This window comes from Ochotona princeps, chromosome 26 (assembly GCF_030435755.1).
Source record: "Ochotona princeps isolate mOchPri1 chromosome 26, mOchPri1.hap1, whole genome shotgun sequence".
NCBI classification, from domain to species: domain Eukaryota; kingdom Metazoa; phylum Chordata; class Mammalia; order Lagomorpha; family Ochotonidae; genus Ochotona; species Ochotona princeps.
In genome coordinates, this window is record NC_080857.1 from 30694367 (window position 1) to 30711722 (window position 17356).

General features: G+C 48.6%; 1 protein-coding gene across 1 annotated transcript in view; it reads right to left on the minus strand.

Moving 5' to 3' along the window:
• Window positions 1–17356, minus strand: part of SH3RF3 (SH3 domain containing ring finger 3) — a 309589-nt gene that overhangs the window by 101682 nt on the left and 190551 nt on the right. The window contains exon 2 of the mRNA XM_058655460.1: window positions 13027–13302. Within this exon, the coding sequence (XP_058511443.1) occupies window positions 13027–13302 (276 nt within the window). The remainder of the gene's footprint in view (window positions 1–13026; window positions 13303–17356) is intronic.

Sequence of the window (17356 nt, forward strand, 5' to 3'; positions counted from 1 at the left end):
AGCAGTCAACTCAGCTTTGACAATGGAGTAAAAGCAATTCTGTGAAACAAAGATAAAAATTTCAACAAATGGTGCTGAAAAACTGGATGCTCAGGTGCACAAAAACGAATCTATTCACAGACTTTATAAAGTTTACAAAAATTCAAAGTGGATTACAAGTATGAATAGAAAATACAACCTATAAACTTTCTTGATGATATGGCATGAGAAAATATAGATGACCTTGGTCTTGTATACAAGACCATAAAAGTAAGAACTGATAAACTGGAGATTAACAACCTTTGCAAGTTACAGGAGCATGGGAAGATAAGCCAGAGAGTGAAAGAAATTATTTGCCAAAGACCACTATGATGGAGTGTTGTGCAAAATGGACAACCGACTCTGAAAATTCAACACTGAGTAAATTGATTTTAAAATGTGCCAATTAACAGGAACCTTAGCAAAGAAGATAGGCAGATGGCAAATAAGTATGAAATACGTTCCACATCATATGTCATCAGGGAAATGCAAATTAAAACAACAAGAAGACACTATTACATGCTCATCTGGCTGGCTGAGAACTGGAACACTGCCAACAGCAAGCGCTGGTGCAAATATAGGTCATTAGGAACTTCCATTGTGGTTGGTAGGAATGCAAAATGGTTAGCCTATTTAGAAACTAATTCAGCAGCTTCTTAGAACAATGCTACAACCGCATTCCTGGATACTTACCCAAAGGATTTGAAAAGCTTTGTTTACTCCAAAACCTGCACATGGATTGTAGAGCAGATTTATTTGTAATTACCAAAGCTTGGAAGCAGTCGCAATGTCCTCTAGTACGTGGATAGGCTAACCACAGTACATAACTGCCAGGTTATGACAATACTTGAATACTAAGTGGAAGAAACCAACCTAAAAAAGCCACAGATTGCTTGCGCTAGCATGGGCGGGCTCATGAGGACCTGGGGATACAGGCTTGCAGAGAGCTTGGGGAATAGGGGAGTGGGGGATCTGTGGGCTAGTGCCCAGGCAGGCAGAGTGACTCTGGAGATTTCCCCATATGCTTGGTCCCAGACAGGGTGGGAAGATGGGAGGGGAGTCCATGGCTTAGCATGCTGGCATGGTGTGATGGAAGACCAGCCTTGAGGAACTTTCAATGTGCTTGGATCTTGCATAGATGGAGAAGTAGGGTCCCAGACCAGCGCATATGCCAGAAGCTTGGGACCCTAGTGGGCGGGCAGAACTCCAAGCCAGAATACCACCCAACTGGAAGACTGAACTTTGGAAGACTGGTCTGAGGAACCCATGTGCTCCCAAGTGCAGGGACTGTGGATTGCTCCGGAAAAGGGTAAGGCAATGTGTGGGAATGAGGACTGCTGAGGCAGTGTGGTACAGGTGAGGAATTACTCCTGAGGGACTTCCATCAACAAGGTCACCGTACTTGTAGGTACAGAGGGAACTGAGACCAAAATGCATCTGTCTACAAGGGAGACCTGAGCTAGGCTACTTAGTATTGACCACCACTGACCACCACCCACCAGCACACACTGAAGTTAGGGCTGGGGGCCTACCTGGCAGGGTTAGATCACAGTACCTGCCAGTGACTATCATAACAGGGGATGGGTAATGTTAGGCTGGGCAGGGACAATGACCAGCATGTGAGAGAACCAAGTCTGAGGGCAAATTCTGTGGGGGGAATGTGGGGTTCATTCCTGTGGAACTGCAATGTCCACTGGTTTATTCAAGAGTTGGGGGTAGTGATAGGCTGAGCTAGGTATGACCACAGAACCCTCTGACACTCATGGGTCCTGGGGTTGGGAACAGGCCAGGCTGGTTCAGGCTGCAGCACCCACAGGTACACCAAAGAATGGGGTATGGGGGTGGGCCGTGCCACAACATTCACCAGTTTATGCAAAGGCTGAGACAGAGAGGGCAGACTATGTCGGGTAAGGGTCTAGCAACCACTGCCACATTTGAGATTTGCGTCTGGGAGTGGGCCTGATGGGGGAACTTGGGAAATTCGCCTGGTGGGTCATTGCTCCTGCTGGTGAGTATATGATTCAAGCTTTGGTTTTGGTTAGGCCAGTCAAGGCAGCTCCACCTGTCAGCAAGTGTGTGGATAGGTTCTTGTGAGGGAGTGGACCAGACAGGGCTTATTCAAATCTTAGCACACTGGTATGTACAGGAGCCAGGCTGGAGTACAGGACATGCTGAGATAGGCTATCACACCTACCAGGATGAGGGTCGAGTATGCAGGGCTAGGCTGCAGCACCTACTAGGGAGAGTTGGGACTGGGTGCCAGCCAGGTCGGGATGGGATGCAACATCCAACAGTAAAGACCAAGCCAGGGGATGGCTTAGCTGAGTTATGGTTCCTACTGGTGAGTGTGAGTTGGCTGGGGGTGGTGCACTGATCTGGACATGACTGCAGTGTTTCTTGACATGGGTGTAGATTGGGTCTGGAGTGTGCCAGACTGGGCTAGACAGCAACTGGTGCTCGTGACAGGCAGGGTGTGTATAGGACGAGAGCTAGGTCTGCACGTGGATCAGGTGTGGCTGGTTACAGCACCCGACAGTAAGGACTGCAATGGGTGTGAGCCATTTGAGCAGGGTCACTGTTCCTGTAAGGACAGGAAGTGGGCCAAGTTACACTGGGGCAAAGACCCACCGGTGTGCATGAGATCTGCCAGGGGGAGATTACCTGATAAAGGAGCTTGGGGAAAATCCTCTGTCAGGACAAAGTGCCTGCAGGTGAGCGCGAGAACCAAGGCTGGGAGCAGCTCAGACCAGGCCAGGTTACAGTGTCTGCTGGTATGTGTATTACTCATTTCTGGGAACAGGCCAGGCTGGGCCAGTTCATAAAATCTGCTGGCAGATCTGAGAACCAGGGCAAGGGTGCAATGTGGGCTGGCTGGAGCATAACACCAGCCAGTTTATATTAGGGTCAGGATCAGCGGCCCTCTAGGGTGACCTAGGCTTCAGTACCCACCAGTATGAATGTGGGCACACTGAGCTAGGCCAGGCTAAAACACCTGCTAGTAAATGCTGAGGTGAGATGGGCCAGGCCAGACTGAGCCACAGATTTTACCACATGTAAGACTGGGGGTTGGGAGGGGGGGCAGTAGGGGGCAGGAAGGGGTCCCCTGCTGGGCCACACTCCTGCTGGGATTGGGAGCAAATCAGGCTAGGCTGGGCTACAAAAACCATGTGAACAGGTTTAGGGGAAAAGTCAGACTGGTACATATATGAGTCACAGCAAGTGCAGGCTGGTCTGGCTTTGCTGCAGCATCAGCTGGCTAGTGCTGGGACTGGGGGCAAGTCCTGTCAAGCTAGACTGCAGAACCACCTGGAAAGTGCAAGGTCCAGGACTGGGAGTGGGCCTACTAGGGAAACTGTGGGTACCTCTCTGCTGGGCTGCAGCTCTCCCCAGTGAGCATTTGAACCAGGGCTGGGGGTGGACCTGGCTGGACTTGTACTTGTAAGCATAAGTTTGGGCTGGGTAGTGGGGTTGGTTGGGCTGAGCCAGGCTACAGTTTCCATTGGTGTGTGCAAAAGCAAAACTGGATGTGGGACAGACTGGACCAGTCTTCTATACTTATTGGCATGCACAAGAACCAGAGCTGGGGGCAGACCTGGTAGGGGTTATTTGGGTTTGCTCTGACTGGGCTGCAATTCCCAAGGGTGTGCTTTGGGGTGTGTGGTGGGCAGGGTTGGGCGGGGCCACGGCATCCATTGGCTTGTGTGAGAAATGGAGCTAGAGACAGAAATGACCCAACAACTGCAACTACCAGTGTGTGTGTAGGCTGATGTGGGTTGCAGACTGAGCTGGACTACCCACTGGGTAGCACACACAAGAGACAAGCCTGGAGTCACCTCAGATGAGAATTCTTTGGGGATCTCCCAAATGGAACTGCTGGGCTCAGAACTCCAACCATAGGGAGAACCGCAGGAATTGTGTGGTCTGACTGCGGAGTGCATGTGTCAGAACCAGGCCTCCTCAGTGGCTAAGATGGAGCAGTGGACGGCATGTCCATGTGAACATGGAGGATATGACAGTCCATTGGGGTCGGCCAAGGACATCTAGTACAACAGAAGAGGATGGAGAGTGGAACAGATTGGTCAACTACCCCAGCCAAGTGTTGAAAGCAAATATCTGGGCAAATTGAGAAACTCTAGGGTGGACTACATCAGCCAATAGGCCCTGGAAGGATTTCCTCATCCTTGTAGCAAAGAAATCAACAGCATTTCAAAACTATCAAAACCACTTAAGCAGAACCCTTGGAGCATGCTGGCTCCTGGGGACCCTGGCATGGGATGCCAGGTGCAGCTCCCTTTCTCTCCCCGCTACCCCCAGATGCATGAAGAAAAAGAAACTTGGAAATGGTACCATCCACTTTCCCCTAATCCTTGACCCTTCCCACCCTGATGAGTGGTCCACATAGGCATGCATCCTTCTCAACTATGTAAACATCGTCAAAAATAAAACTAAGAGAGAGAGAGACAATGAGAGAGCCGCAGACTACATTGTCCCAACTTTCTAGAAAAAAGTAAAACAATGAAGGCAGTGAAAAAAAAAATCAGTGGTTGTCAGGACTGGGTGGGAGGAGTGAGCAGAAGGCAGAGAACAGGGAATTCTTAGAGTAGTGAAAAAAACTGTTAGATGCTATAATAATTAATATAATAATTAATTATTAAAAATAATAATTAATTATTATATATAATAATTAACATCACACCTTTGTTCAAATCCAGTAAATATCTAATCCTATGAGTGAACTTTTAAAAAGGTAAATTATGGGCTCAATGTTGACAACAACGTGTCGATTAATAAGTATTAATAATAAGTACTATTGAGAAATATACCGTTCTGGTGAGGAATGTCAATCACACGCAAACTGTATGTCAGAGGGTAGGGGGTATACATGGAGATCTCCATGCTCCATCTAAGTTTTGCTGTGATCCTAAAAACTGCTCTAGGAATTCTACATTGTTTAAAAAAAAACACTGATAGCATCACACAGCCCAAAAAAGGAATAACTATAGCACCCTGAAACAACACAGATACAAGCTCTCGAATACAATTTTGAGAGCAAACAAAGTTTGACGCAAAAATCTGTCATGCATGATTTATCGGAATTCAAGAACATGTTCATTTCTGGTGTCAGCTGACGCAGGAATGAGGGGAGGTGACCAGTGCTGTGCCACGTCATTCCTTAACTGGGTAGGTTACAATACAGAGATTCTTCAGTGAAAATCATCCAGGTGCACGGTTGTGATCAGTGAACTCTCCGGTATCTTATGTTATACTTAGTTTTCTTCAAAGACCCATCCAGCATAGGCAAGTCACAGGACATCGGAAACACTGAATCCAGTCATAAAGTGTCATGGAAGAGATGTGTATTGAGAAGCCAATCTATAGGACAGCATGGGGTGGCGGGAGCCCCACAAGCCAAGGGAGGGAGTGGGACCCCTGAGCCTGGAAAATGAGAGGGACTAGAGGGCTGTGGCTCCATGTCAAGCCACATAGGGCAGGTTGAGCAGTGAAGACTCAAAGTCACTGTGCAGCACATATTCCAGGGGAGAGCCAATCTATTCTTACAGAGCCACGAAAACATATAAGCATCCTCTAAGTGTCCCAGGAAGGATCTTGAGGCTGGGGCAGAAAATTAGTTCTTCCCAAGACAGTTCACCTGAAGGCAGATGGCCACCTGTCCGCATAGTGGAAGCATGGGGAAACCCCAGCAGAGTGCAGAGGACTGAAGACCAGGTGGAATGTGTACAGCTCCACCTGGCAGGGGCTGCAGATCCACAGGGCACCCAAGTGAGGTGTGGTGCTAACGTTGTGGCTAAGTCTGTTTTGGCTCACATGTCAGCCGGGGCATTTCTGGGCGGGATGTGGACAGTGCAGCTTTTATCAACCCATGCTTGATGGAGATGACTCAAGCAAATAAACCAAAGCAGAGACCACTGACAGAGCAGGCCGGTAAGGCAGCTATTCAAGGGGTGTATGAATGAAATTCGTTTCCATGACATCATTTTCCTTTCACATGCAAAACTCAATTTCATTTACAGGTTTCATGTCAAGAACTCACTACTCGCTTTGGGCTAACAGACTTCCATATGTTGTTTTCCCTATGCCCTGATATTTCCAAGTTATGAAAATTCACCAAATGGCACCGCCATATGGCCAAGGTTGTCTTTCACATAAAGGTGTCTCAGGAGGGGGCCCAAGGACAGGAAGAGTGGGCTGTGATCATAAAACTGATTATTAAAAAACAGCACAGCCTTTCCCCAAGGCTTAGCAGGTAACAGAGCTGTGATTGACTGCGGTGGCGTGGCCAGCCCCACAGTCCAACGGCCCTATAAACCGAATTTTAAATTCCTGCACCTGCCTCCTCCCCTGTCTCCACTCTGATTTCCACCCAGGGAAAAGGAGAGTGGCAAACGTAAAGGCCTATGTTGGGGTGTACATGCCAACCTCACTGCTCCTACTGGGGCCACTGCAGGAAGCGGGCAGAGCCTCCGAGCCTCTGACACCTCCAGGAAGGCACAGCTCGGTGAAGGTCACAGGAGTGACAAGTTTAAGTTCCACAACCCCGGACAGCTTTAAGGATCTCCTTCACAGCTCTGGACAATCTAATACGCAGTGCCTCACTTTTCCACCACTTGAACGAGCTGAGTGACAGCATCACACAGAAAGCCCCAGAACAGCCCAGGGGTCACAAGTCCTGCTCAAGGAAACCACATGAACATTGCATCTTCAACCACCAGAACTGACCTCAACCTCCTAGGCCTGCAGGCCACAGCCATGCCTGCAACCTCCCCCCATTTCCCAACCTGCAGCTCCAATGTGACAGCCCACATCCCAGGCAGCTGATCACAGAAAAATTCCATCTCACAGAAAGAAGGGAAACTTAGGATGGGAAAAGCTCAAACGTTGCATCGGCCACAGGTCCTGCACACCATGGCGACCTCCGGAGTTCCAACTTCCAGAGAACCTGGGTAAGCTCCAGGGTTTGTGGAAGTCATAGTCACTCAGAATGAGGCGGAGGCTGATTTCCAGAAGCCTCAGGAGGAACTCTTTGGACCCAGAGTAGACCCCAGGTAGAAGGTGAGAGGTCACGGTGGTCATACCTGCTCATTGTGTGGCACTGCCCACATGATACTCTATGACTTGCCTGTGTGTCTGGATGAGACCCAGTCCTTACCACATTATCCTGGAACTACGATGACCCCTGGGGCACAAAACTGGAACCTGTATCAATGGGCCAAGGAGACTGGATAAGGAAGGACAGACACTCAGAACTTCAAGACCTTGCCCAGGCCACATGGAGGGCACGCAGTCTCATAGCTAGTGTCTGCTCGATGTTCTTTCCAGGGGTCACCCACTGTCCCTCCGTGGGTGGACAACAGCTGGCCCTCAGAGAGACAGTGTCATCTTAGAACAGTGGAATCCCGACATACAAGGTATGGGAAGCCCCATCACATGGGACAGTGTCTAGTAGTATTTTAGGAAGATGAGACTGGGAGGGACGTGTCCAGGGAATGGAAAGAAGATGCACAGGTCCCTGGGAGCTGGCAACTCTGCCAGGAAGTGAGCATGGCTAAGCATGAAGTATTTTGCCCCACAGGACAGGGGTAAAATAAGGTCCTAAAAGGAGCTGGTTGCTGGGTCAGGCAAGGCATGGCAGGGAGAGCTGATTGTGCCAGCAACCCTAACAGAGTAAGGCACAACTGGCTGTTCCTGAGTAGAGGTGGCTGCTGACCTGGGATTGAAGGTCATTACAGTTGACAGCCTCCCTGCTCGGGATGTGCAGTGACCCGGGAGCTGTGGCAGGACAAGGGAGCCTGAAACTGGAGCAAAAGAGCTTTTTGTAGGTTCTGACAGTGTTTCCCAACAAAGCACAGACACATGCTCAGCTTTGCCAACACAACAGAACTACTGCATGTCCAGTTTCACCAAATCCTACGAAGATACCAAAGGAAGGTGCTGGGAAGGGCATTCAGCCCATCTTGTCCACTCCCATGTGCCCCTTTCCCCTTGTTCTCCAAGTCAAACACTTTCTTTGAAAGCTCCTCCTTCATGTTGGCACAGTGGGAACACAGAGGAGACTACAGCCTGGGAGAAGGAATACATGATGCAGGGAGCCCAGAAAGGGACTGACCGAGTAAGCAGACCCGAGTGGATGCTCAGAAAGGAGGAATCCCCAGCTTTTCTGGACTATTCTGTCTTGGGTCACGGGGACAGCAAAGAGCTTAGTGTGTTTCCAAGTCTCCTGAGTCCCAAAAGCATTCTTTATATCCACTCAGCAAAGATGCTGATGGGAAATGCAGTGGGACCAGGAGGTTGCTCAATGACCTCAGCAGAAGGAACAGAGCCTTCTCTGCCTGGGCCAGTCTGAGCATTCTTCAACCACCAGGAAAATAATAGCAGAGCCGACTGGTCCTGGAGCCTCAGCTGTCCATGCAGGTGCAGGAAGTGTCTTAGGAAGAGCTTATTTCCAGTGAGTATTCTTAGCTGACATGAAAGTTAAAAAGCATGATTTGATGGAACCGCAACTGTTCCTGAACCAGGAAGGAAGGAGCAGCCAGATAGCAAATATTTACTGGAATGACTATTTTGAGCTCAGTTCTTCAAATGCCTTTGCTCATGTAATTCTAATACCTACACCATTTTACAGTTAAGTCAGAGACTCAAAGACTAAGTAAATGTTTCCAAGTCACCACACTATAAGGGCAAAAAAATGTCAGAATTTGATTGAATCCATGTCTACTTGACTCTGGAGCTCAAATTCTGCCTCTCTTTGATTTTTCTCCACTCAAGCCTGTTCCCCTGGATCAGAAGTTAATAGTCTGGGATTAAGACTGAATTAATTCACAAGAGAGAATTGTCACACTTGTGGGAAACGGTAGTTCAGAGTGCAGCCAAGAGCTGAGTAAGACCATGTGCAAGGGTCTTAGGGTGACATGAGCAGAACAAACATCTGAATGGCTGGCTCAGGACACAGTATGGCAGTGTCTTTTTTTTTTTTATTTTCATGATACAGTCCATGGGCTGAGGGATTTCCCCTTCCCATTCTCCCTCCCTCTCTGCCTCACTGTCAGCAGTGTCTTTAGAAGGGATTTTATCAACTCAAAGCATCCGTTTGACCCTGGAGGACTGTAAGTGGGCTCTATGGGTGTGGAATGAGGACTGTTCTATCATGGCCCAGGGTTCCCCCATGTGGAAACAAGGTGGGGATTTGGGCTCCATGTGGAGACTCTTTGGTCCCTACCACAAGTACATGCAACAGTGAGTCCACAATCACCCAGGCACTACATGGGAAACTCTCATGGCCTTTTAGGATCCTGAGTCTCACAGAGAGCTTCTTAAAATGGACCCAGGCCCATTAAAGCCAGCAAGCACATCCACCCTCACAAATGGAAAGATACAGAGTAGGGACCCAATAAACCTTTGCACCAGCACACACAGGGCATCCTTTTTCGAAAGACTTGAGACCGGCAGGACTTGGGATTCTGAATTTTGGAGCAGTTGCATACACACAATGAGAGCTCAGGGAAGGCACTCGTGTCTAAACACGAAATTTGTTTGTGTCTCACACCTTACACATAACCCGAGGTAAATGTACATTATAATTACATAATTGGGTTGGATTAGATGGCAACTATCTAAATGTGGAATTATCTAAATGTGGGAGTAAGATGAAACAGAAGAAGCTGCCGCCACGGAACCTACACACCCCCTCCTCCTTTTGTGCTGAACCTCAGCTTGGTGTCTGACCATCCCGCATAATCCTCAGAACCCCAGCCTGGGTCTTAGTGTCCTCAGCTGAAGATGACTCTTGTTCCTGGACCACAAAGGCTGTGTGACTACATCATGTCACACAGCCGGGCATGAGGCCTGGCAGCAAGGCCACTGCACTGTGCCAGACCCAGGATGGCAGGTTTGGGAGTGCTTCTCAAAGCCAGGGACACTGCTCTTCCTGCTCTTAGCCTTCTTGTCTACGCATGACAGGAACAACTAAGGAACTATAAAGCATCATTGTTTAAGCAGCTTTACCAAAAGTGATTATTCATTTTCTTCTCAAATAAAACAAGGAATCTGATTTTAGAATAAGATTAATCATTTTTTTTTTTTTTTTAGCAAGACTGTTCAAAACCAATCGCAATTACAAAAATCTCATGCCTTTTTGAAGGCCATCAGTCCCACTACAGTGAAATTACATCCTTTGTGAGTCAAAGAGATCCCTGTGCTTCCTAGGGACACATCCAAAGAGCAAGCACACTCTCGGGGGTGGGGGGGGCAAAGCCCAGCTGATAAGAGCCATTGAGGCTGAAGTAAAAGAATCACTTTGGTCATCTGAGTTGTAATATCCATGGAGAGGTTAGGACCACTCAGTGCGTATGTGTGTGCAGTGTGTATGTGTGTGTGTGTGTATAAGAGAGAGAGCATGGGTGTGTGGGAGCATGTGTACAAATGTGTGCACAAGTCCCCGTGTGGTGGGCCAAGCACCCATGTTAATTCCCAACGGAGGAACAAGAGAAAGGACCCACTGTGGGCAACAAGAAGCAGAACATCCTGCAGGGTGAGCCACGAGGAATCACCCTTGTCCTTTGAAGTCTTCTCTGGAGACAGAGGACAGCCTGTAGATGGCTGGCCCTTTCCCCCAGCCATGCCCGTAAGGGCAAAAGGCGACAGCAGGCATGCAGAGTGGGGGGGTCACACAAGGCTGTCTCTGAGCTCATGCCCAGGGTCCCCAATTCCTCATGTGAACCCATCAGATTCCAGACAGGAAAGTCTTTGATTAAATAGGCTGTGATAGGACGTTTCCCACTCGGCCTTCTCTGGGGACAGTAATTGGTTCCACAACAGGATATGCCCAGACCCACTCAGTCCCTCAATCTCAACCCCAGGGCTACTTTCCAGGGAGTTCTGTGTGGCCAAGCTGCCTCTTAGACACAGTCATGCCTCACAGCCAACTTCAGCATGAGGTCAAGCCTGACAGAGGGCTACTTTCCCACAAGGAATCCTGGAAAAGCGTCCTGTGAAATTCCATCACTGAATAGGTACACGCCTCACCTACCTGAGGTGACCCTACACAGCTCAGCAGTCCCTGGAACAGTCTTTGGCACACTTCTTTCCCTCGATCTTCCCATCACCTGTCTTCCACTAAGAGGGAGGCTCCAGGCACCACTGAGTCTGTGGGTCCCCGGACACAGCACAGTACACAGCTGGATGGGACAGCAGTGTGGAGGGTGCTCTGTTCCCTTACCCAGCGTGCTCTGGCCTTCACCTGGGTGGCAGGGCCCAGGCCAAATCCCAGTGAACTCAGCATCTTGGGCCGGGGTAGGGAAGGCAGATGTGTGCTGTGCAGAGAGAAGCTGGACCCACACAGCGGCTCCTGGGGCTCTGTGTTATCCTTTCACCCGGGAGACTCCTCTGAACCCCAGCAGGAGGACCTTGGCTGAGTGGCTAGAACAGGAGGACTATAAAGGAGTCTAGGGCAGTTAGCAAAACCCAGATAGGACTGGGCCTGCTGGCGTGGCCTAGCGGCTAAAGTCCTAGCCTTGAACGCCCGGGGATCCCATATGGGCTCTGGTTCTTCCCATCCAGCTCCCTGCTTGTGGCCTGGGAAAGAAGTCAAGGCCGGCTGGCCGTTGGACGGAAGATCTTCCTTTTCTGTCTCTCCTCTCTGTATATCTGACTTTGCAATAAAAATAAATGAATCTTTAAAAAAAAAACTCAGATAGGACCTCAGAGATTTCTGCCCTTGGTCGCCAGGAAGAGCATGAGACAGAAGAGAAGGCCCTGGAGTGTCCTCCTCAAAGTAGATGCCCCGGTGTTCACTGTGCAGAGAAACAAACAAGGGCAAGATTCTGTCCGCCTGAAAAATAGTGCTGCGGAGGCAAGGTGGAGGATGGGAGGTGGTGAGAGACAGGGGAGGAGGAGAGGGAGTCGCTGAATCAGTAGGTGACAATGGGAATTAACATCAGAACACCTTGATGAAAGGCACGAAAAGAGAGTCGAATCTCTGAATGAAAAATAGATTATTCACTGTCAGACAGAACAATAGAACAAGACATAAATAGCAGCTGCACACAAGACATGCCAATTTGCTCAGAGATGGGGAGCAGGTCCTCCCGTAGAACCCAGGGAAGTGGTGACACAGGCAAGCCCTGGTTTGGAAGACAGAAAGCCGAAGGGGGGGACAAGGGAGACATCGTGGGCTCTGAGGCTGGGGTTTCAAGCCAAAATTTACGACTGTGGAGCGGGGAGAGGGAAAGGAGAAGGGCAGGAAGAGAAACTGCAGATGAAGACCGGAAGGAAGGAGGGAGCTGCTGAGCACTGCCTGGCAAATCACCTAACAGCTCCAAGTTTCTTACCACACTCAGAAGGCAAGGCTCCAGCCGCCCCCTCGCCCTGGGTTCACTTGGAGAGTGGTGAAGATAAACTGTGCACAGATTGACTGTACCTGGCGCAGTTGATCAGTGGGAAGGCCTGGGCAGCTGGAAACAAGGCTCATGCCATCCACTCAGTTCTGCTGACCACTGCACTGGAAAACACTGCCCGACCCCTTCCAAGGGTCCCCGTGCTCCCCATACATGGCCCATGCTGGTCTACCCTGCCAATGCTGCCCTGGTGCACAGGGCTGGCAGGAACTGACTTGAACCCCTGCTATCAGGGTCTCTGTAGCAGTTTCCCAATATTAGCACCTCTTGAGGGGCTCCAGGAGTCTGGGGAGCACTTTCTTCCCTCCTACTGCTTAAATTACTGCTTAAAACCGTGATCCACTCAGGAAGAGACATGGTGGCTCACAGGATCTCAAGCTCACATGTCAGCCTTCACACCATCCAGCAAAACCCTTGAAGGAGATGCAACAGTGTACCTATTGATGGAGGTACAGGAGGAGGAGGTACCCCATGGAAGGGCCTGGATTCAAACACAGCGGGAAGCTGCTGCCTGGCTGCAGGCTCTTGCTGGGAAGAGCTGAAGCCATGAGACACAGAGACCAGCGGCCAGCAGGGCAGCCAAGAGGGCCTGCCTTACCTTGGTGAAGGTCAGACAGTCTTTGTCTTGATCTCTGTCCTTCATCTCAAAATCGTAAAGTGCCTTGCCCTGGGGTGGGGCCTGTGACGAGGGCCAAACACACTGGATGTAGCTGGCTGGGAGGAAGCCCTGCGCGCCACGCAACTCGCCATGGTACCAGTGCTCGTCCACCTTGTGCCGTAGAATGATGAGGTCCCCTTTGTTGAACTTGAGGTCTCCAGGTTCCTTCCCCTCATAGCTGTAGAGGGCTTTGCCGTAGGTAAGCTGGGATAGCGTCTGAAAGCAGAAGAAGACAATCAAAGGTTACTTGGCGTGATCCTTCTGAATTTCTGGGGAACTTCCTGGGCAGTGGGAAGACTCAGCAGCGTCCACTGTCTTCATTGAAGGAGCAGACTGGAAACTCCATGGCCCCAATGAAAAGGGCAGGCATGTCACACACGACCCACTCACTCAGCCAAAGGATGAGGGAACTGAGGCATACTGAAAGCAGTGAGCTGCCCAACCTTCACATCTTTCAGCATTAAGTGAGATCTACTCTCAGGTGGCATGCACTCCAGAATGTTCTGATCTGCAGCTCTGGGTTAAATCACTTTCCACTGGGGGCAGGTTCTCAGTGTTTATAACTATCTCCCAGGTGTCCAGTAATTTTATCCAAAGAACTTTTCTTGACCTCATCTACTGCCCCTCACAGCGACTCAGGACATGTTCAAGGTTTTCAAGTCAGGCAGACAGACCTGCACAGCATTTGGTACCACCCACTCCACACACTAGGACACTAGAGCCCCACATACAGATGAAGGACAACCTGCTTGAGGGACATGGCGCCCAGTGGTAGGCCCTCTGTTATTGATCACAGATTTCTGCACCTTCACCTCAACCAAACCACACACACACATATTTCTGCCGGGCACAGCAGTTTGTTTTAGAAATACAATTTCTTTTGTTGTTGTTGTTGTTGTTTTCCCTGTAACATTATAATCTTTTTTAAAATTTTATATCATTTTATGACACAGGCCCTCCCCAAGTTCTTCCCCCATACTGAATTCCTCCATATTGTTATAATAGTACAGATCATATCCTGTGATGATTCCTTCATTGCGGGCATGGACCATGCAGAGAGTCCAGCATCTTACTGTCCAGATAAATTCAACAGTTTCATTGGGAGACCATCCTTGGTCTGAAAGTAGAGCTGGTAGAATATCATCTCCTCCAATGAGATGTCACTACACAACTTCAACAACAGGAAGAAACATCGAAATTAACAACATCATGAATTTAATTAACATAGTATTGAGTGACCAATATGTTAGAAAATGCAAGTTCTTAACCACATCCTGTAATTACTTCCTTGACATCTCAATTTCAGTATATACACAACCAGCAACTATAAACCTTTTCTTTTCTCCCAAGCTAACATGTTTTTGAGTTTAACCTAAATCAGAGTGGCACATGAACAGTGGAAGCATCAACATTAACATCCATCATATATATAACAGCTGAATACAATCTGAACATCAAAGTTTCTATACTGTTACATCTTGTTTAGCACTAACAGTCATAAACTGATAAAATTTTGGGGGGGAGAAAATTAAGCCACAATTTAAACTTTCCAGTATATAGTGATTAAGCACGGTTTTACAGAACTTTGCATTTTAACAACTGAAGAATAGAAAAGTTTTAGGCAGGTGAGCAGGGAAATCCCCAACAACCCAGTGAGTCAGGAAGAATCTACATCCTACCTACTAAAATCCAGGGGAAGCAAATAGGGAGCCTGACCAGTAAGTACAGGCTGAGTGATTATAGGCTAGTTGGTCTTTTCCCTGGCTGTTCCAGTCTTTCTATATCTATAGCTATGTCTCTCTCTATCTGAAAAGCCAGATGGGAAGCCTGATCAGCGAGGTACAAGCTGCGTGATTATCAACTAGCTGACCTTTATTAGTCTCTGTCTATCTGAACTAATTTTGGGGCTCACAAACAACCCTGATGGTCGGTATAACAGAGGGCTGGGAGCCAAGGCTAAAACTAGACGAGGACCAGAGAAAGCTCCTCGCTTGAGTCCAAAAGGAAATTTACAACCCTTTTATCTCTGAGTACCATCCAGAGCTCCTGGCTGTAGTTCTGATGTCACCAGACCCTATGAAAGGGTTTGGGCTGCTACCATCCTGTGTGGGAAATCCAGTAGGAAATGAGTGACCTCAGAGTTCTCAGCCGGGATACGGTCTCAATGTCCATACTGACAATTCTCGATGAAGTATCCATCGCTTCTGTGGCAAAAGCACTTGGGAGCCCTCCGGGAGTCTCCGGGACTAGGATACAGACCTCCTCTTATCCTCCTGTTTCACCCTGAGATCCCCTCCTGCTCTGTACACACAACCTCCTTTTAAGAGGGTATCAGGGTTGTTCTTGGATCCCACCACACATTTCCAGGGCTCTTCTAATGTCTAAGGCCATTAAGAATTTGTTATCTATAAATAATAAGCTACACTTAAAGTCTTCCTCAAACATTCTAAGAAGGTGGAGAATTTCTCTGCACTTCTGACCTGTAGTGGAACAAGAGGAATATTAAACAAATTTCATTTTTCAGTTCTCAGAGGAAGTTCCACTGGGGTTCCACCTTCTCCAGGGGCAGCGTTGTATTCAAGGGAGTTGCTGCACTTCTGAGGTCAGATGAGCTATAGGGAAACCCACAGTTTTGAGGACATAAAATAAGACCTTGTTTTTTTGTTTGGTTGGTTGGGTTTTTTTTTTAACCATTGGGGTTACATTGTCTAAGATTAGCCTGCCCACGCCAAAGTGATCTGCCACCTTGGGATGCCAGAGGCACACACTCAATCCCAGGCAGAGTTCTTGGTAATGCTCTGCTCTTCAATAACACAAGCTGCCAGAAAACTCAAAAACCTGGTTCAATGTCAGTGCTCACTTCCTGGGCCTCTTTAATTGGCCTTTTGCACACGGGCTAGTTGGCTACAAGGGGTCTGCCCTGCTTTCACAGTGGCCACACCTGCTAACCAAACTGAGGTTCCCAGGGGGAAAACTAAAGGAAAGCTACTCCATTGTCCCTGGGTCAACACCCACCAATTTTCCTACCAGAAGCCTCCTCTACCCAGGCCAAGGATTTCTTTAGTATTCGAATCAATCAACAGTGGCACAAAACGCCCAAAGCTATAGTGCATCAAACTCTTTGCAGAGGATTCAATAGTGTGCTGGCAACTCAATCATTCTGTATTTACGTTTCAACAGTGTCGAGTGACAGCAGTTAACACAGAGCGGCTGGCAAACTGACAAACAGCTACCACTAACCAATTAAATATCAGTACCAGAGAAGTTTCCATTGCAGAGTCCAAAAGGAAAAAAAAAATCTATTTTCTTCCAATAATGGTCTTTCTGGATATCTTTGTTGTTTAAGCACAATAGATTGTAACAGGTCCCCAGCTATAGTGAGTGGAGGTAAAAGGGCAATTGGCAACCCAAGAGCTATACTCACAAATGGTTGGGAAAGGCCATTGCCTGGCAGGTTACCATCACTGCTGCAAAGCCAGGCAGCCCCTAGTGCACAGTCTCACAAGATAGGGACAATTTGATCTTAAGATTTTGTTGGTTGTCACAACCAGGAGCTGAGATGCTACTAGCGCAGAATGACAGAGGCTTGGGATGCTGGCCATCATCCTACAACACAGAGCACAGTCCCCAGCAACAGAGAATTACTGCACTCAGAGTGTTAACAGGTAGAGAGACAGAAGACAGAGTCGCTTTCATGCTCTGTGTGAACCCAGTCTGCCAATGGTTTAAAAGCTAAACATAATATCTTTTTTTTCCCCAATGAGAGTATTTTCCCTGCAGATCACATGGGGATGCTTAGAGAGTTGTCAAGGGGAGAGATTCCAAGGGAACAGCAAGAAAAGACCTCACTGGACAGTGGACAACTGGACAGTGGACCTTGGCTGGATGGATCATAGAAGACTGCACCTGTCCTGAGACCAGAGGGAATGCTCAAAAGCCAGATTCCAAGTGCCAAGTTTTCCATGGCTGTTTGGCGGCTCTTGCTATCAAGTGAGAAAGGACAGATCCCTGCCACCCAGCTTTGCTCCCTCTACTGGCTCTCTGAAGCTCTTTGTACATGAGCTCCAAGCTTCCTCAGAAAGAAGAGTCCCCTGACTCCAACTCTGGCCTCCTACCACAAATTTCTCTAGATTCATTGGCTCAGAAGCCATCTGCAAGCTCCATTTGCAGCCATATTGTGTAAGTGCAACCAGGTCTTAACCAATGAGGCCAGGACAGGGAGAGGAAGTGTCAACATTCTCAACCCTGATTCCAGGGTTGGGTGGTGGGC